The 21712-nt window shown below is 34.4% G+C and overlaps 1 protein-coding gene across 4 annotated transcripts in view; it reads right to left on the minus strand.

Annotated features, from left to right (window-relative positions):
• Positions 1 to 21712, minus strand: part of LOC106462027 — a 68373-nt gene that overhangs the window by 24764 nt on the left and 21897 nt on the right. For all 4 annotated transcript variants that reach the window (XM_022389144.1, XM_022389146.1, XM_013921899.2 and 1 more), the window contains 3 exons: positions 20619 to 20838; positions 5133 to 5386; positions 2283 to 2432 (listed from right to left, as the gene is read on the minus strand). In XM_022389144.1, the coding sequence (XP_022244852.1) occupies positions 2283 to 2432; positions 5133 to 5386; positions 20619 to 20694 (480 nt within the window). In that variant the 5' untranslated portion in view covers positions 20695 to 20838. The remainder of the gene's footprint in view (positions 1 to 2282; positions 2433 to 5132; positions 5387 to 20618; positions 20839 to 21712) is intronic.

Here is a 21712-nt window from a genome sequence, read left to right on the forward strand (position 1 = left end):
TATATATATATATATATATATATATATATATATTCGAGACATGGCAGAGTGGTTCAATCAAAACCAGGCAGTATCTGGAATTGTACATCAGGTCCGTAGTAAGAAGGATGTCAGGCCATTGACACATGATTCTAAATGTGACCAAGCTATCTCCAACCAACACCAGACCCACCGGGAATGTACATCCGGAGGAAGGAAGAATGCCATAATGGGAAAAAGTAATCAGTCAGATATCTATAGATTAACACAACATAGTGGAACATATCTGGAATTGGATATCGGATCCGCGGTAGGAAGTGCATTATGCCATCAACACCCTCAGAAAGCCACCACCCTACTCTCAACTGAGTGGTATGCTGCATCACTCAGGAGGATGGACAACCACCCCAGCAGGTAGGAACTGGTAAGTGGCAAGGACTTCCATAATCCACTAGGAAAAATGAAGGTAAAACACCATGGAGAGCATGGAAGACTGCAGAAATGGGTGACCGCAATACCCTATTTTGAAAAGCAGAGCTATCATGTCAATGAAAGCGATCAACTCAGTAGCATCTAGAATTGTACATCAGGCCCATGGTAGGAAGACCCTCAACACCACGGAGCATCAGAGATGGGCAGCTATCCCTGTCTGCTTTATTCATTTGTGTACTTGAGTGTACAGTCTGGAACAAGCATATTTATGAAGCAAATGACTATGAGATAGAACTACTAGCACTCCTATGGAATATGCCATCTCTATGGTGTGTGTAACCTAATCCTGCGACATAATGGTTTCTGTATAGATGACAATTGAATGGTGACAGACAATCGACACCTGGCAGCATCTGTAATTGTACATCAGTTCCAGGGAAGAAAGGGCTACAATGTAACTGACACTGAGCCTGGTCACAGGATGGACAGTGCAGATTTAAAAAAAAAGCATACCTGATCAGGCTCCACTCACGACAGAGTGGGATCCACAAAACATTAGCAAAAAGACTCTTGAAAAAGTAAGAAATGTTGGAAAAAGCAACGTTTCACAATTCACAAATGGAAAAAATTAAAGAAATAGTAAAGAAAAACTAAGTCTGTAGTATAAAGAAAAATGTCAACAAACTTGCGAGCAAAACAAGCACATCTGTTGATTACTACTGCCAATCAAGAATTGATTAATGAGTGCAAATGTGGAGAGGGCACTGGTTATGATAGGGATTACGTCACACTCCTATAGGTGGAAAGCTGCTGCATAGTCATTTACATGTAGATATGCAGAAACGGGAGGTGGAAGGCTAATGGTGAGCATTGAAAATTTGCGTTGATAGATGGCAGTTCTAATCGAGAAAAGCTATTTTGTGAAAGGAGATAAGATATTATATCGGAAAACATAAGGAATGAGTATCATTAATGGTCTAGAATGGCCCTACTGAATAAAAAAACAGTAAAAATACATAGAAATGTGTTTTATTGGCTAAAGTAATCACTAACACATCCTTAACAATAGTAAAACACAATGTTATGCAAGTTAAGGTGATGATAATATGGTCCAGCATACAGAGCAGGAACAGGGGAAAATGTCCTAATTTGATTTGGAATAGCCTTCTGTACACAACTGACACAATATGTGAGATAGATTTTGAAACAAGTTTGTTGTGCATATGGAGATGTTATGTTTCTTGCAAGTTTCTACACTTCAGATTCCATGGAATACTTTACCTCATGAAGTATAGTAATATTAAATCAACTACGAATACCATCCACTTTCCTAGAAAGCTCTACTGACTGATCCAGGATGATGTAAATGTATCTGAAAACTTCTGAATGTTTAATGCTTATGTAATCATTTATAAGTAATATGAAGCATTAAAAATGATAAAAAAACACAAAAAAGGATGAAAGAAAAACAACACAATAATGGGTTGAATAAAACTATTAAAAACCAGCTCACAATCCTTTTGCTACCTCTTAGTTATGTTAGTTGCCACTGTGGAAACCACTATAATAAACACATTTTTATTTTGAAAAAGTGGTACTAAAATCTGATACCTTTCTAGAATACTGGATACAATGAAAAACAGATCAACTGCATATAATGCCATTACTAAATTATACTGATTGTAATCAACTCTGATTCAATACCAGAGCCATAAAACTAACTGACAAAAAAAATAAAATTCATCTCAACTGGAAATCAAATTTTCAAACTATAACAGAAAAGTGTATTAATATGGAGTATAAAAATTATAACTAGTTTCTCTTTGATTTAAAATTTTTTTGCAAATTAAACCACAGGAGTATTTTTTTACCTTAGTGCAGCAGTAGTTTGATGGAACAAGCAAATCTCGGACTAGAAACACATGAATTAGAGTTTCAGCTAAGTTAATAGCATCAGGCTCACTACTATTTCTTACTTGATGAATCAGCTGAACACCTTGGTGACAACTACAACTGGCAATCTGAATATATACATCACAAGTAAATGTCAAAAAATATTACAATGCAGTATTCTTGAAAAAAAAAAATATATACAAGCATTGACTGAAGTTATAACTAGTATGTTTAAAAACACAATTACTGGTATATAACTAAACAGTACATCTGGAAATAAGTTCATCAGAAATCTTAAAACTGTTTATGTGTGAGATATATGACCACAAACTGAAAAATAATTTTTTGTGGTAAATGCTTAACACCACTAAATCCACCAAAGACAGTTTTCTTCTGGGGGATAAAATTTATCTTTGAATAAATTGAAATAAGCTTACTATTGAACAAGTTAAAGCAGAAAAGCAATTATCAAAACCAGGAATAAAAACTGTTACGTTTCATGTAATACGGTAGTCAAAGGTCTAATTTGTCTAATACCTATATTATATATAGAATATCACATGTTCCTACAAGAGGAACAATATAAAAGTAGAATTATCTGAAAGAAAAAGTTGTAAAATAAACATTTTACAGTAACTGCCAAAAAAAAAAGAAAGCTTATCCACAAACAGTTATATTTCCTTCTCTATTACAAAATGTTCACAAAGAAGCAGATTTTGTATCCATTAAACCCACTTTTCTTTTGGCAGGGGACTTAAAAATTAAGGAAGATACATACTGTGTTATTAGCCATGGCATAACTGCTCATAGAATGGCTCCAAGGATTTTTTTTTTTTCAAGTATAAACTTTTAGCTCATAGCTCGTCCTCTCTCGACTGATTTGAGATCTAATTACAGTTTTGGACTCAGGAGGTCAAAACCTTTTGATGGATGTAGTTAACCACACCTAAGGTCTCATAAATTAATTTACTCTAATTCTGCCTAAAATAATTTCAATTTGAGGGTAGGCTGGTAGAGATTCTGATGAATAATAAAATCATATCAGGTATGCATGCACCCCACACTTGGTATTGCTGGCACACAAAAAATATAGCTAATAAAATAAAATAATTTAATTCTGCCTTAAAGAATTAAGTGCCACTACTATTGAGGATTCACTCTTGTTTTTAACTTAACCTACAGTAATTTAAAAATAAAATACATTTAAAATCAGCCAATATTTTATACTATGGCAATCTTTAATAAACTTTAATCATTAACTGTAGTAGCAAGCAACACAGGGAATATTTTGATTTTACTATATGACAAAAATTACATCAATAATTGCAATTACACATGTTGAAATATTATTGAATACATGCAAAACAAGTTACACTATTAAAATACTATTAAAGAACAAGAGAGAAAAATAATCCATTCATGATCTAGTATTGGAATAGAATTATCATAGAAAATTTTTATGGAAATAAAAAAGTGTTTCATGGTCTTACATTGCAGCTCTCACATATTGATAAAGTTTAAAATAAACAACTGTTTCTATATACAAGCTCCTTCAGAAACAATATGAAAGCCAAAGTTATCATACAAGATAGCTTTTGATTTAAGCTTACAAACTTAAAAGTTAATGGATATATTTCCATAAAACAATTACTTGAGGTCATATTCAATGCACACTCAGAACCTTAAAAAACAATGGTTCCATTTTTCAGTCTACTAATGATCACATGGTTCTAGACCTGGTATTTTGTACAGCCTATTTAAAGTGCATAAAAAAAGATACTTTTCTTCCACCTATTCTTTTCTCTCTCAACTCCCATTCCTACAATCTTGAAAAAAAATATTTTCCATTCTCAAAACCCTTACCATTAATAAATTTAGTGTTAGTAATTCCTTTGAATTTGTTCAACAAATTAATTCTGTCTTCTTGCTCTATTTCATAACACACTATACCATTACGTCTCTTTTCACCAACATTTTTATTCTCAAACCTATTAACATTTGTTTCTCCAATCTTTTTAATAACAATACTAAACAAATTTTTCATAAAACTCTGTTACAATACAAGGCGTGGTTGCTAGACTAGTGATAAGAACATACATTGTTGAAAAAAACTATGCTTACTATATTTTATTAAAAACAAATTGAAGAAATATGTTATTCCAACAATTAAGTGTGTGATTAGGTAAATAATGTTTCTAAAACATTATATAATTGGACAGAAAAAAAGACAAAAAAATTCATAGAAGAGAATTGTAATAAAAATGCATTGATCTGAACATTATGTTTAAAAACCAGCATACATCTGGTCAAAAATGATGGGGCAAGTACTATCACCCCCACCCACCGTATATCCTAACCTCACATTTCATAGCTAACCAAAATAAACGTTGGTGATATAACAGAATATAGCTTAATTCAGAAAAGATTTAAGTTAAAATTTAATTGATATTTTTACTTTCCTGTTAAAATTTTATGCATCTGGCTCTAGGCTAGGTGATCCCAAAACTCACTACACTTATAAGGTTTCACGGCACTATCCCTTATGGCCCCCTTGCACCCTCGTCACTAAAACCATAATGGGCAGACAGTAATTGAACTATTCTATCTGAATAAATGCATTTTGGCTTTTACAACGACTCCTCTTTCTAGAAATCAAAATAAATGTAGTGTGATGTGATGTGACACACATTGGCTTTTATATAGGATATATTATACAGAGAAGTTATTCAATTAGCACCAAGTTGTCATCTATGTCTGTTTTATATCACATTTCAATATTTTAACTATCCACTCTGTATTTTAATATGTTACATTCATAGATCTTTTACCTCTCTAACTAGTTCTGAAACTCTCCCTGTGCGATGTAGAAGCAGCAACTGCCAAATAAAGACTTTCTGATTTTTTTGTTGCTGGACATTCTGTTCTAATTCTTCAGAGACAATCCCACTGTAGCTATCCAAAGTATTGAACATGTTCTGGTTAGTGTTCTTACTTAACTCACAAAGTTTTAATGCAATGTCTTCCTGTTTCTTTGCAGCTAAGTCTTCTACTCTCTTCAGAATCATGTCCACTGGAGGAGGCCCTGGGTAAAACATATTTTTAGTAATTCATAATACATAACATATGTCAATACTAACTTAATAAAAAATATTTAAACAACTTCAATTACTTTATTTAAAGAATCTACAACTAAAAAGTTTAATCTCCCTATGTAAACAAAAATTTTATTTACTCTTATTAACTTAAAGAAACATACATTACAATTATATTTACCATTTAAAGTAACATCAAAAGTGGCCAAATGGACAATTCCAGTAAAGCTCTCTCTCTCTCTCTCTCTCTCTCACACACACACACAAAAATCAGTAAATAATTAAATTAAGATATAATGTTACATGTATGCACACAAGATACAGTTGATATTGTGATGCAATACTAAATTGGTAGTTTCTGGTTTAATGCACTAGAATATAAAATAATGTTTTACAAAAAAATTATTTTTTGAGAGTATCAAATGTCAACATTTTCCTAAACTGAAACTGTATTTCTTTTAAATACTTACCTCCTCTCATAAATAACTTTCTCAATTAATACTGCCCTCTATCAGGACAGAGTTTTTGCATAAATACATGCAAATGATCATGCAGCAACCCTCCAAGAATAGGAGTGCAACACTACCCCTATCATAAATAGTGCCCTCTCTAATAATGCACCTGTTAATCACTTCAGGATTGGCCATGACCAAGTCAACCAATACACAGAAAGTTGAGAGGATGAGTGGGAAATGTGAGAGAAGGCAAGTATCTATCGGAAATACATTTTCAGTTTAGGAAAACATTATCTTCCGATACAATATCATACCCTCACTAACAAAAAGCTAGAATCCCATACTGAACTGGTGAAGGGCCAGTGAGAATATGATCCTCCTTTAGAAAGTGCCCAAAGAAAAACCATGATATGTGGTAAGAAATTAAAAACAACACACCAATGGGAGACCACACCACATCTGAGCCAAGTATACCCTTTGCCCTTCAGGAATGTGTCACCAAAATGTAAAGGGCAGAAACATGTAGGGGGCCCAAAATCTTTTAGCAAGAAATGGACCCCCAGGTGCCAAGTGGCTAGGACATGTGAAATTGTACATCAAGTCTGTAGTAGGAAGAGGGCCCTTTAACTTTCACCTCAAAAATGAGTACTTAGAAGGAAGACAAGCTTCCCTACCAAGGACCTATCTCCACATGTGCGCATCTCCAACAAAATCAACACCTGATCCACAGTAAACCAACATCGAACAGATGGTAGGAAGTAAGGAGAGCTCAGGAGGCATTCATCTCTGGTCCAAAACCTGATGGCATTGGGAATGTGACATCCAGTCCATTGTAGGAACAGGGAACCCAGCCTTACGCACATGGGAATTAATGTGTCTTGTTCAGCTTCCATCCAACACTTGATCCACAGGAACTTACTTTCAGAGGCTGATAGGAAGGAGGAATGCCTGAGCCAGAGGGATAAACTGCAATATATATAAACATGGTGGAGTGCTACAACAAACACCTGGCAGCTTCTGGGATTGTACATCAGGTCCAAGACAGGAAGGGTGTTACACCATCTACACTGGCAGAATGGCACTACCCTACTCTCAACTGAGCGGTATGATGCATTACTCAGGAGAACAGGCCTCCATGGTTCACTGCCCCACCTATTAAGAACTGATAAGTGGCAAGGACACCCATATACAACTAGAAAAAAGGGGGGAAATGCATTGGAGAGTCTGGAGGATTGCAGCACCAGAGACAGTACTATGGGTGACCGTGATACCCTGTTTTCAAACAAAGAGTTATCACGATGATGGAGTCAATAAGCCAACACCTGGTGGTGCCTGGAATTCTACATCAGGTCCGCAGTAGGAAGAGCCTCAACAACACGGAGTATCAAAGATGGACAATATTCCCTGTCTACTTTACCCATGTAAATCCTTGAGTTTACAGACCAGAATGAACATATTTACGAAGCACAAGACTACGAGATATACCTATGATTGATCGCACAGAACACCCAGTCTCCACAGTATGTGTAACATGAAACTGTGACATGTGATGATTTGTCATGTATGAATTGTTGATGTCAATGCATTGATAACAATCAGATGGAGTCGATCAAACAACACCCTGTGGCATATGGAATTGTACATCAGGTTCATAGTGGGAAGAGCCTCAAAATTATAGTAATCTAGCATGGTCCCAGGATGAACAGTGCAGATTTGAAACTAAGAATACCTGGTCAGGCACCACTTGCCACAGAGTGGGATCCATAACCAATCAGCATGAGGAAGAAGCCAAATAGGAAGATAATCTTATAGATAACAATCGATCCAATTCTGGCTGACAGTATCCACTGCATCTTCTTACGGATGAGGAACAGGTGATCAAAAATAGGGAAGTTGGTTTCAGAAGGGACATAAATGTGTACAAATTAGGGACATCTCAAAGAGCACACATCTCCCGAGAAACAATAGGATCCAAACACCACCCTGTCAGTAGAATCTTGTCAGGTCAGAATAACTGATCCATGATCAGATTCAGGGCACTCAGAATATGGCATGCCAGCAAAGTAGCTTGATGGCTGTGGACCCCCAAAAAAATATCTAATGTTCAAAAACAAAGGTCCCTTGACCGGATACTCCCTAGCCTGGTGCTATAGGACACCACCATTGAAGTATCCGAGGAGATCATCACTACCTGTCCCCGAACAGACAGATGGAAGTGAAGGACAGCTCGCTGAAAGCAAGAAGCTCCAAGATATTGATATGGAAAGTGGATTTAGTAAGTGTCCACTGCCCCCAAACCTCCTGACAGTTGAGATATGCTCCCATACCAGAAAGAGAAGAATCCATAAAAAGGTGACAATTCAGATGAGGAAGAGGAACCTGCACAGTAGCATTGGTCCAATCCAGCCACCAGGCAAAGTCTGTCAGTAACGGAAATGGAAGGGTAAGCGGAGTATCCATGCGGTCCCAAACAAAGCTCCATTGGTCGATTAAAGCCCCTTGAAGAAGGCACCTGTGGGCTCAACCAAGAGAAATGAGGGTTTCAAGAGAAGCCCACATCCCCAAAAGAGATAGAAACTCTCATGCAGTAAGAGAGAGAGAGAGAGAGTGAGGAGGAGACCTTGCAAATGAGACATTTTATATATCTCAACCAAAGTGAAGAAGACTGGGCTCAAATGAGAAGAGAATTTAAAAACATGCCAAGATGAACCAGAAACTGGGTAGGTAGGAATGACTTCTCTTTGATGAGCCAATCAACCCTGGCAGATGGCCGAAAAAGATAACGAGTATGGAGGGTAGAGTCGGCCCATAAGAATGTCACCAGAAGCCAGTCATCCATGTAATGAAAGAAATGATGGCCCTGAGAATGAAGCAGTCAAGCAAATGACCGAACAACTTGGCAGAACACATAGGGGGCTGAGGCCAGGCCAAAATGAAACAGCTGAAACTGAAAAAAACCATATGATGAACAAAACAAAGGAAATGTTGGTATGCCAGGGAGATGGGAATATGGACACATGCATCTGAGACACAGAACTGGAAGGAAAACCTAATAGAGAGTTAATTTAGATTCCATGGTGAACTTGGGAAGGACAGGAAGCAATTCAGAGACGATAGCTGGGTGCTATCTCCCATCTTATTAGGAACAACATACAGACAAGAAGAAAACCCTAGATGAGAAGGATCTCATTCAATGGCATTCTTGATAATTAAATCCCAAACTGCCTCCGATAAATTCTGGCATGATACGGGATCCTGCAGAAGGGCAAGGAAATTGGATGGGGGAGACAATGGGGGAGATGACAGGAAGCAGAGTGACAGACCTATGGAAACCATTTACAAAACCCATGAAGTGACTGTAAACGACCTCCAAACATGGGCACAGTGGAAGAGTCTGGCCTCCACTGTCCCTAACCTGAATACAGAGCCACCAACAGGGAATGCCCCAAAAACAAAATGGGCAGCCAAACAATTGTGCAATGCAGATGGAAAAGAAGTTGGGACTGGCAAAGGGTTAGAAGGTGGAGGTGAGCCACTGAAACAGGAACAGGTGGGTGGGACAAAGAGAAGCGAATGTTAGGGTCTGAACCCTACAAAGGAATAAGAGATTCCAAATGTTGCGAGTCTAAATATCTGTAGTTGGCACAATAAAAAATAAAAGCATGATCATCCAATGTATGAGGGGGATGAGGAATAATGACCCTTGATCGCAACTATTTCCCAACATGACTAACATGAACTCCAATGTCCAGTAAAGGAAGAAAAACCTGATACTGACACAAAGATTATTTCCCAAGAAGGGCAGGGATAAAATCACAGGAAACAGGAGACAAAGACAAAATCAAACAAACTTGATTAATTAAGTCAACAATGGGAGGAGGAGGCCTGGGTAAGTCCCTTGAAATGACTTGCAACTGAGAAGCATATTCAGGAGGGGAGAAAAGGCTATCCAAATCCACATCCTCCTTGTCAGATGCCCCAGGTCCTGGTATGACAGGATACTCCTCAGGTGGTTACGAATATTGCATGAAATTAGACAATTCTCCACAGATCATAGTAGTCATGTCACCAGCCAATAACTGTGGAACCAAACCTGAAAACATGGTTGGTAAATCCACAGATGTAGTAACAGCAGTGGTAGTTAACTACCCGAAACTGCGAGTAGACATTTACAAAGTATAAACTCAAATAACAAATTGAACAAAAAAATATATACAGAAAAAAAGTGCATTCAATGAAAATATAATGAAGATTGTGAACAAAAACAAACACACATCTTAACAGCAAAACTGCCAATTTAGAAGTGATATGTGCATTATTAGAGAGTATGCTAGTTATGAGAGGAGTGGTGTTGCAAGACTGTTGGTGAAGGATTGCTGCATGATTATTTGCCTGTAGGTATACAGAAAGAAGTGGGAGTTACAAGGCTAGCAGTAGGCAAAAACTTTTTGCCGACAGAGGGCAGTACTAGCCAAGAAAGCTTTTTGTGAAAGGAGGCAAGATATCGTATCGGAAACATAATTCATATAATTAATAGCTTTACGGAATAGAATGACACTTTGCAATATGATTTGCAATTATTATATTCTCAGTATTAAAATAAGTAAAGTCTACTGTAATAAGTAAAAAATTTTCAAAGGCAATTTTATAAGGCAAATTAAGAGAGTACTTAACTACAATAAAAGAGCACGGTATGTATGTAACTTACAATTTCTAAAATGTTGTTCAAACAATCACTTTTTTTTGTATTTTTAATGTTCTTATTATATTTCTTTTAATTAACAGTGTAATAATTTTTACATATTCCAAAACCCTCATTTTGAATATTAAGTTCAATAAATATAATCAGAAACATTCTTTCTATGTATGGGTTAACTGTAAGGCTGGTTAAATCAAACATAAGTACATAAATAAATGTTTTAATGAAACAAAATGACTTGCAATTGGCTTCACAACAAAGCACCTGGATTCTCTCCCAGTTAAAAGAAACAAAAATCATAGCCAGCAAGTGAATAAGCTCTAAATAAACCTACTACATACAATGCTCAAAAATATTATATCATACTGCAAATGTCTTAAATAAATATCTTTATATACAAGTCTTTGGCAGTCGTTTTCATTTCAGAAAAATATCTCGGTATTTTGGGAAACAAGGGGAATAACTAGCACAATGTGTAATCATAAATGAGAACTGAAAGTGTGGTGAAAATGTATATATTGAAGTTCAGGGCTTTATTAAAAAATATCAAAGTTTTGATTTGCACTGCTTTTCCCAGTTTCACCATTAATGTTCAATACCTGTCAGTAAAATGAGGATGTGAAGAAAGATATAAAAGTTACAAGAAAGTAAATTTCTTACCACCAAACAAATGTATCAATTAGTTATACAGTTTGTATTTGAAAAAGATATTCATTCTTTTTATAATAGCCATTTACCAAAAACATGGTACAGTTCTTTACATCCAAAACTGCAAAAATACATTTTAAATGTAGAATGACCAGTGGAATTTGGTAGAGAGCCTGGTCAGAATGCAGGAACGTTGAGAGCCAGCACAAGTCCCGGGGTAAACATCCTCTCTGAGCCCCTATTTCTCTCTTTCTCCATTTTCAAGAATTTATTAAAAACAAGATCCTAAATTAGGACAGCAACAAGCTCATAAACCAGACAAAATCATAGCAGCAGCCATTTTTACCTCACAGTATAAGCGTAAAAACATTAATAAAGTAACAACAAATATCTATTAAATCTATAAAATAACAAATACATATTAATTATTACTAAAATTATTTTTTCAGTCATTCTTAATGTACCAAGTGTCTATATGCAAAGAAAAGCCAAAAACTATGATTTTTATCATTAAATGAAGATATAGCCTAAAGATGCTTTGCGGGCTTTACGGCATAACCAGGTTTCATTCCCACAACATATTTGTTCAATCACTGCATATATCAAGCAACTGGTGGATGAAACATATATTCATGCTAATCCATATGAAATCCTGCAAGGAGAAATAAGTGCTTTGGGCATTACAGCCTTTAATAATGGAAATTTCACTGCAGGTCTATTTCAAGATGCAGAGTCATCAGATAGAACATGACAGGATGTGGAGACATTGACTGTAACAATGTGATGAAGCTCCAAAATTTAATATAATGTATTCAGCCCTCTGTAATTAAAGGTAACATTAAACTAATTATTAAAGTATAATTTAATTTCAAAACTTTTCAATGTTTTTTTTACATGTGATAAAAAACAACAACGATCCAAACTGAAATATTCAATACATGAACAAGTGAAATTGTGATCATTATTCAAAAAATCAAATTCTATGGTATGAACAATGAAGATTATAATTAAAACAAAAATCTAATTCATTTCAGCTTCAACATTATCTTAATATGCCATCATATTCTGAACAGCTTTTACACTGATATGCAATCAGAGCCATTATCTAGAGCCTGTTGGTCATAGAACTGTGTTGCTAAAAGATCATATACATCACCTAAGTTATTTATGAAGTATTACTTGGCTCATGAGATGTAATAAGCTAGTTGTTATAGGCCAAGTCACTCACAAGTTTAAGCCTATTACAGACAAAATAAAGTAAATATAGATCTAGATTGAGTTTGATTACTTTCATGGCTGTGTAAGGGAATTACTTTGAATGAATCATCACTAAACTGGCACATAAATTGTACATAAAAACTTACAAAAGACTCGCATGTTCAACAACAACACATGTCCACCATGATGTGATGCATACTTCACTTTGAAAAACCACCTATCAACTACATTATTAATATATACATGCTGGTCTACAATATTTCAGAGTTTTTCTAAAGTTGCATATTGGTAAATGTTTGTCAGAATGTCTCAAAGTAAGCATAAGTTTGTAGTTACTATTTGTCCAATACTTTTGGCTAATGAAATAAAGAAGTCAGATTTTTTATTTTACTAATTCAATTTTTTTCAACTGAGGGAAATCTATCCCGAGACGGAACTCTGCCTTTCCTGTTTATAACCAACAGAAAGACAAAGTTCTAACCTATTAAATTACATATTATACTATGTTATTTTCAGTACAGAATATTGTTTATTTCATCTTCAGTTTGAAAGTTTCTCTTGGAGTGTTCAGATCAAGAAACTTAAATGATTATTTTAAGGCTGTTATGCTATAGTTAGAAAGCCAGTTAAGATAGTTATAACATATTGTTTGCTTTATGCATGTTATATTTTTCTTGGTTGCATTATTTATGTAATTAAAAATTATTTATTGTACTAGTACAGTTATTATAAAAATGTTGACTTAATTTCATTGGAAATAGACAGCAAAAAGGTAAATACTATGTTTCTTGTTTTTCATGTATATTCTTTATTTATTATTATAAAATTAATTAAAATGTAAAAATTAGCAACTTGTTAGATTATATATGGTTAGATAAGATGAAGTAACATAATAATAATAAAAATCATTCAAGAGGTATGCTTGCAAACACCCCATGCAATACATCATTCAATAAGATAACATGAGTTATGCAATTGCCAAGTGATTTACAATGTGTATGGCAGGATTATTAGCTAGACATGGTTCAAAGGGCAATAAAATTAAGTATAAACAGATGTATATTATTACTAGCCTTAATCTATTTAGAATAAAAAAATGTTGGTTCCTGTAACAATCTGCAGTCATTCTAGAAAGAAAAAAAGGGTAATTTAGATTTTTTTTTTAATATGGTTACTTGGTTGTTCAAATCAATTAAATCTGTATAGTGTAGGGATAAAGAAAATAACAAATAAGATAAAATGTTTTAGTGAAAAAAAGAATGAGTGCTATTCATTTAGGAGGTTTTTAAAAGGTTACACAAATGAAATTTGAAAATTTTCATATGAAGAAAAGTAATTTTAATATTAACATGAAAATCACCCTACATTAGGAGCAGACATGCAAGATAGAGAATTCTGTTTTATTTGGGTATGGTTTTGTTTATCGTTCATTTATCATTCTTTCTGTCGTTTAGTTTCATAGTTCATACTGAATTGCTCAGATCAATTTCAAGCACTTTTCAATGGCTTTCTAAGCACTCTCAGAATATTTCTCAAGCACTTTTTGGAAGCTAAAAGTGACATCAAAACCAATCAGTTTCCATGAAATTTTACAAAAATTCCTATTTATTTGTTCAATATATAAATGTAGACCAAACAGAAAAGAAAGATTTTATTTATTGCTCTCAACTTTGCAACATGCATTAAAGTTAGATATATAGATATATTCTGCTATTATAATATTTTCAAGTGTTTTTCAAATACTTTTGCAAAAAAAGGCCACTTTTCAAGCCCTTCAAATTCCATTCTCAATTTCAAGGACTTTCAAGAATATGTATGCACCCTGTACTTTATCTATGATTTTTAGTTACGTTTAAAATGCTAACTCACCTTCTTGATGATCATGTTTATTTTGAGATATGCATGTATTCTGTGACTGACATCAGTTTCCCTAGTAGTGACATACAGATATTATTAATGTTGCACAAGAGTATGTAAATTATGTACAGATATTTTGCACAGGAGTATGTAAATTACAATCACATGATTTGTAATCTCATGATCTAACAAGTGAATAATAACCCTACATTGAGTTTTAACAAGTTAGTTCACGAGATATAGCTGAACAGTATTATTGCTGATTATTACTCAATGTTGTTAGTCATCTTGTTGTTTAAATATGAAATATCGTTATTTTGGAATTAGGTTTTTTATTATTATTCTTGTTCTACTTTTTTCTGATTCCTTTATTTATTGAAATATTTATCAACCTGGATTTATATATTGTATTGTTCATTAACATTAGTTTCAAGTCCTGGCCAGGCACATATTTCTTTACTGTCTTTTGGTAAGTTATCAATTTTGTAAGTCACACTCTGGATTTCTGTAGTTGTCGAAGTACAACAGATTTGTTTGTGTTTTGTTTCAACCCTGGTTGTAGCAGAAAGTTACTTTAGACTGTTACATTGATACCCAAACAAAGACTTATATAGAGGTTTGTGTCGAGTGATTAATTTAGCAAATAAATTAAGTTTGGTTAAACATAAATTAATTTGTTTTGGAAAATAACTGTGTTACTATGCATATGAACGAATCTGATGTGGCAAGTTTGAAGCAGTCTGTGGCAGTATAGACAGAACAGGTGGAAATGCTAACACGTATAATGACTGATATACTATGGAGAGGACCCAAGTCTCCCTTCCCTAAACCTCCACCTCAAACTTCAAGAGTTCATTCTATCTATAGCCCCGAGGAAAATTCATTGATTTATGTCACCACAGTCAACCCACCATCTCTGCCTTGTGAGAAGTTTGATGGTAAGTCAGATTTTAATGTCTTGGAGTTTCTTAAAAGTTTAGAAAGACATTTTTATATGTATCAAATACTCGAGAATAAATGGGTGAAAACTGCAGCTTCTTGTTCGAGGAGAGGTCACTAGAATGATGGCAGGCCTTTGGATCAGAAATTGCTTTTGAACACTGGGGAGAATTTAAAGAAACATTGAATAATTTGTACCCAGCAGTGTTAAATAATATAAAATTAGCTAAAGAGCTCTTTAGTAGAAAGTACCATGCTAATGCATGGGAATCAGTTGAGATGTTTACTTGGAAAACTGTGAAACTTATCAATTATGGAACCTTGAAGCTACAGAAAGAGAAATTGTGAAATTCATAATATCACAATTGTATGTTTCTTTACGAGAATACTTAGAATGACACATTGTGTATCTATTGCTGATATGTTAAAATTTACTAAACAATACGAGTTGGTATAATAAATGAGAAACTATTACTACTGAAGTGATTAACATAAATGAACGCCTTAATAGATCTGTGCGATGTTATACTTGTAATCAAACAAATAACTTATCTAAGCATTCTCCCACAAAAATAAAACATGTAAAAGGGGAAATGAAGAACAGCAGTCAGGAAATGAAAAAAAGGGATCAAAGAAGAAGGTTGTTGAATCTTGTGTAAGCAAATACCTCCATGAACTATTTAACTACAACCAAAATGGATCTGCCTCACCTGACACTAAAAATCAATGGCGTGGAGGTAGGAGGTCATATTGATAATGGGTCAGATTATTCAGTAATAAATGAAAATATATGGCAACAAATCATGAGAAATTATTCAACTCTTCAATTGAAAACTTGGAGTAACAGTAACACGTGTCTTGCAGATGGAATGACTATCTGTCAACTGCTAGGATATTTTGAAGCAAAACTACTGGTAACAAACAGCATTGTAGACCAATGTTTCATTGTCATTAAAGATTTAGCTGTATCTTATCATATTGGATTAGACTTGATTCAGAGAAATGAAGCAACCCTTAACTTCTTCACAAATGTTCTTGAATTAAATGTGCCATCTGTTAGGCATGACTCTGAGGCTAAAAAGATATTGATTGAAGAAATAAAATATTCATAAGATTAAAGACTGAACAACGAATGCAAGTTGTATTGAAATATGCAGATATTTTTAACAATAAACCTGTCCTCACAGACTTGCCTGAACATACTATTGTAACAATTAGTGAAAAGCCAGTGTTTAGTAAACCTTATTATTTTCCCACTAAATTACAAGTGCTACGTGATCACGTGGATGAAATGCTCTGTGATGGATTAATTTAACCCTTCACTCCTTGGGTTTTAGGTTCTGTGTAGAGTACAGGAAGTTGAATCAAGCCTTGGAATATGACTGCTATCCATTGCCTCGTATATGTGATATTTTGAATGCTTTGTGAGGGGCAACCTGTATCAGTACATTAATTAGACTTATCAAGTGGATATTGGCAAATACCTGTTAAGATGGTGGATCAACATAAAACTGTCTTCATAACTGATAATAGACTTTATCAATTTAAAGTAATACCTTTTGGTCTTAAAAATGCACCTGCAACCTTCCAAAGACTTATGGATAAGGCTTTAACAAGAGCAACTGAATTTTCTAAGGCTTATATTGATGATATTATAGTGTTTTCACCAACATTTCAACAATACTTGAAAGACCTTGAATGGGTTTTCTACAAGCTAATCTTACTGTAAAAGTTCCTAAAAGCAAACTTTACCAACCAGAAGTATCATATTTAGGACTTAAAATTGCTTGTGAAGGACGAGACACAAATAATGATAAACTGAAAGCTGTTAAAGACTTCCCAACTCCAATAAACTGCAAAGAGTTAAGCACATTCTTGGGTATGTGTGCCTGGTACAATCAGTTCATTCAAAACTTTGCTACAATTGCTGAACCATTATATCAGTTACAAAGGATGAGTATCAGGAGCATATAGATTAATACTAATTACAAATTAGTTCTTAAAACTTATTTTTCTTAAAACATAGAACAGTAAAAAAAAGAAGTATAGCAAACAATTATCTCTTCTAGTTACAACTTTGTACTCGTTTGCTGCTTACCGTAGGTTGCTAAGTCTTATCAAATTTTGCACATGGAGGATGTGAAACGAAATAATTTTTTCCAGGTTTTATATATACATTTGAAATAACCCAAAATCATAAGTTACTATATCAATACCATTGAATTACACTATAATTTATCAAGATTAGTAATTAAGCTGTATTTGGGTCTAAAAATATATGAAATTTCGAGCTCACTGAAGACTTGCCTAACCAGCTTGAAATCTTGTATCAAAAGAACAAGATTGATGCCCTAATACTTCAAAATGGCTGAGAAAGCCACTAGGGGGATATTCTGAGTTTTAAATTGGTTATTCATATGTCATAGACAGAAGTAGGCTTACGTAGGGTAGGGTTTCCAAAAACGGAAAGAGGTGAGTGGGGCCACTGTGTTTGATTCAGAAAATGTAGTGAGATCTCAGCAAACAAAAGAGATAAGAGGTTCTTATTTTATATTCTAGCTTGTCAATATTGGTAATTTGAACCAGTTCTGCATTCAACATCCTACATGACACACAAAAATCGATATTTAGGTGTTTTTTTTATATTTACAAATTAGCTAAAGTATAATACTAAAATGTGAATTATAATCTACAATTTGATACCAAATTTATAGGCATAAATTCATAAAATAGTAGTTCAATAAAATTTTGAATGCATGTCAACAAATGCAATTACATGGCCTTTGACTCATAGCGATAGGGTAAAACACAACCTGGGAGAAAGGACCCAATGCAGACTGAGAATGTCATTCAACCAGAATCAAGGAACAATGACAAAGTGATTTAGAGATGATAAGTTGATTACAGGATGCCAAATCCTTGATTGTATGGCATGTCAAAAAAAGAAAGGAATAAAAGCTCTGAATGGGGGTATGAGACAGGTTCTGTAGCTACTACCACCAACAAAAAGGACATTATATACTGATGATGATGAAGAAGCAAAAAATTGGTGGGAAGAGGTTAGAAAAGAGGATGATCAGAAGGAAAAAGTGGGGTATAAACAAGAAATGATGAGAAAGAATGTGTAGAACCCCAGATTCGCTGAAGAAACGAGAAGACAGGAAGGTAAAGTAAGAGAGGCAGGCACAAATGGGACCAGAGCCCAGGACCAGTTGAAAAGAAGAGTCACTGCAAAAGAGCCTCGCCAACTACCTGTGGTGGAAGAGGGATGACAAACAGAAGTGAGAGAATGAGGAACAAGATAGGAGTAGCTTGACATTACTCCTGAAAATGAATGGCAGACAGTGAGCCAGCGAGTTGGAAAATCAAGGAAACAATAGAAGATTGTTGGTTAGCAACCTAATCCTAGGAATTACAAACACCCCCAGATGCAAGAGAGAAGGATGCAGACACTCAACAGACAAGATCCCCAAAACAAAGAAACTAGGCCAAAATAGATATAGGAGATGAAGAAATGGAAACCAAAGTGACAAACAAAGAAGAACAGGTGTCTCCACCAAAACTACTAGGATCATAAGGAAGAGCCTCAAAGAGAAAATGAAGGGTAAAGATAAAGAAATAGGGTAAAGATAGACAAAAATCAACATATAGATGCAAAGAAAAGACACAGAAGGAAAACCCTAAGCAGAAAGAAAGGACTCAAGAGACTGAGGATCAAGCATTATAAAGTGGCCAAGACCTGAGGCTATAGAAAAGAAGTCACAAAGATGGGAAGGACAAGAAAGATGAGGGACAACGTGGAGTTGGGACATAAGGAGCACACAAAGTAAAATAACCAAAAAGATATATTATACAGGTAAAAAGAGATAGAGTATCACAAATCTGATTCATATGCATTGCAAACAGAGAAGAAAAAAGTACCTGTTCCTTATCAGGAAGAGAAGGTCCAGAGATAAAGGCAGAAGTGAAAAGCTGGCCAAAAATAATCTACAAGCAAAGCAGGCTCCATAGAAGGCAAAAAAAAAAAGGACTAGGGACCTGAACTGAAGAAGAAATAGGCACCACTTAGTAGAGCACACTCCTTCATGTGACAGATCTTGAATTTCACTCTGTTTCAAGGTATTTTCAATGTTGTAGGTAACTTCCACAGACTTATTGAGGTGTGATAAACCATGATGCACAAAACGTTTTCTGATGATGTTCCCACTTTCATGTATCAGGTGGTTGGTTCCCTCAGCTAAGGGGATAACAACTGAATGTAAAATATATAAATAGATAAAGTGCCTCCAGTCACCATCCCAAGAGTTGGAAGAATGCCTGTAAAGGAATGTCAGGGACATACATTGTTGCAAGAAGCCTCAAGTAGAAATGTGAGGACTAAAGAAAATGGAACGAAAGTGCAACAAGGATAAAAGATGTAGCACTAAAGAAAGAAAGGTAGTCAATTGAGTTGACAATAAACTCAAAAAACACAAAAAAGAAAACATCTAACCATAGGCAGTGCTGAGGAAAAAAATGAACCCATAATTATGTGCTAGTGTTCACAGGGTTTACACCATGCATGAAGGTTGTGTTACCTTTCTATTGGTGACAACTGCATTATAGGCTGACACAATACACACAGACATGTGTAGGGGTGGAAGTTTGTTCAAGACTTGTGGCATGTGCAGGAAATTCCATGGCAGTTGCATGCGAGGAAATAGCTCTTAGTGGTGCAGAGAGGTAAGTAGTCTTTCTGAAGGTAATTCTCTTTTGTTATGAGTAGCATAAAGAAATCACAAAAAATTTGAGAAAGCATCAATATTTTTCAAATAAGATGAACTTCTCTTACCCGAGAACCCACTCAGGAAGAAAAAGAAAGAAAGAGATTTGTTCACATATTTAAAAATACTTGTGCTATTCTGGCCATTCTCCACCAGCAACATCTTGTCACAGGCTTCACACTTTTGCCTAACCAAACTGTGAACTACAAGATAAGTTTTTAAAAGTAGCCATAGTATTTGAATCAGAATTAAAGGCCAATGGGCATAATACTTGACACCCCTCTATGTTATACTGAGAACAATAAGGTTACTACAGTTGTTACAATGTACATATGCAGTCTTTTTTTTTAACAGTTAAACCTTACCAGAAAAATCAAATTTTTTTATGCTTCCAAGAAAGAGCATAATAAGATATCCAAAAAGGAACTTGAAGTATTTTTGTTATCAATCTGAAGAATGGAATCAAAAGTGCTTTACATATTACACTGATAGACCAAGTGATAGTAGACCCAAAATACATTTTGTTGCATCTTTATTAAGACACCTACATGTTTGCACTATAATTTGTACTTCAAACTGCTATTTCATAAAGCTATGAACAAAACTTACTGCTAAAATAATTTCGTATTCTGGTTAAACCTACCAATTGTGCTAGAACCATCATCTCCTCTCATCATCTCTTGTAATAAGGTCATATCCGAGTAATTTTGAAGTGCCATGGATAGAACTTCACAAAGCTAACTTTCTTCATTAACTATCTTACGAATGGAGCTGCTGCAATCCTTGATTACTTCTTGAATTTGCTGCTTAAGGCAATGACTCACTTCAATCCATTGTTTAGATAAAAATACCAAGGCAGTTTCCTTTCAATGGAAAAACAATAAATTATGAGAAACACACAAATCAGAAATTCATGTATGTGTATACATACAAGTCTTTATAAATAATGTTTTATATCATACAAGAAAAAAGAAAATTGAAGAAAACCTAATTGTTTATATAAGCATGAATTTTCTACACAGTCTCCTTATATCAAAATTAGGCTGTTATTCTGAGAGTATCCACCAACATCATATGATTTTTAACTGTAGAATAAAAGATGGAGTCCCCATTAGATTTAAAAAGTTTTTTCTGAATTACTTATTCACAAAATTGCTTGTGTTCATACACTTGTTGATTACAAGACCCCTAGCAACATACTGTCAATAATGAAGTTAGTCCCATTATTTACTGCTAGGTGATTTCTCCCTATTTTCTTTGTCAGATGTTCTTTACACTGAATATTATGCAAGGCAAAAAGTCCAGAAAGTTATTTAATCTGATACAAGGATCCCACCAGTAGTGAATGGTACATAATCAAATTAATTAATGTAGAAATGCTTTTCCGAGATTTATTCTTAGGTTTTTCACATCATTTTCTCTACAAGGTGCTTAAAGTACATATATAATCTTTTAAATGTAAGTAATTTAACATCTTAGTTTACACTGTTGACCACTCTACAGCAAATCACTACCTCAAAATTAGAGCTTTTAAATTATCACTTTAAATGTCCTTATTTATTTCCATGAGCTTTGAAATCACAGAAATTGTAATATGCTCCAACTTCCTAAGAGATTATCATCTATCCTATATTCATTACTTTAATAACGCATATAAGATTACTGTTACTTTCATGTTAAACAAGCTCTGAAATACTCACTGAAAATAACAGAAAAAACCATTGCTTATAAGACACA

Source organism: Limulus polyphemus, unplaced genomic scaffold, assembly GCF_000517525.1.
Source record: "Limulus polyphemus unplaced genomic scaffold, Limulus_polyphemus-2.1.2 Scaffold1077, whole genome shotgun sequence".
Taxonomy (NCBI): Eukaryota; Metazoa; Arthropoda; class Merostomata; order Xiphosura; family Limulidae; genus Limulus; species Limulus polyphemus.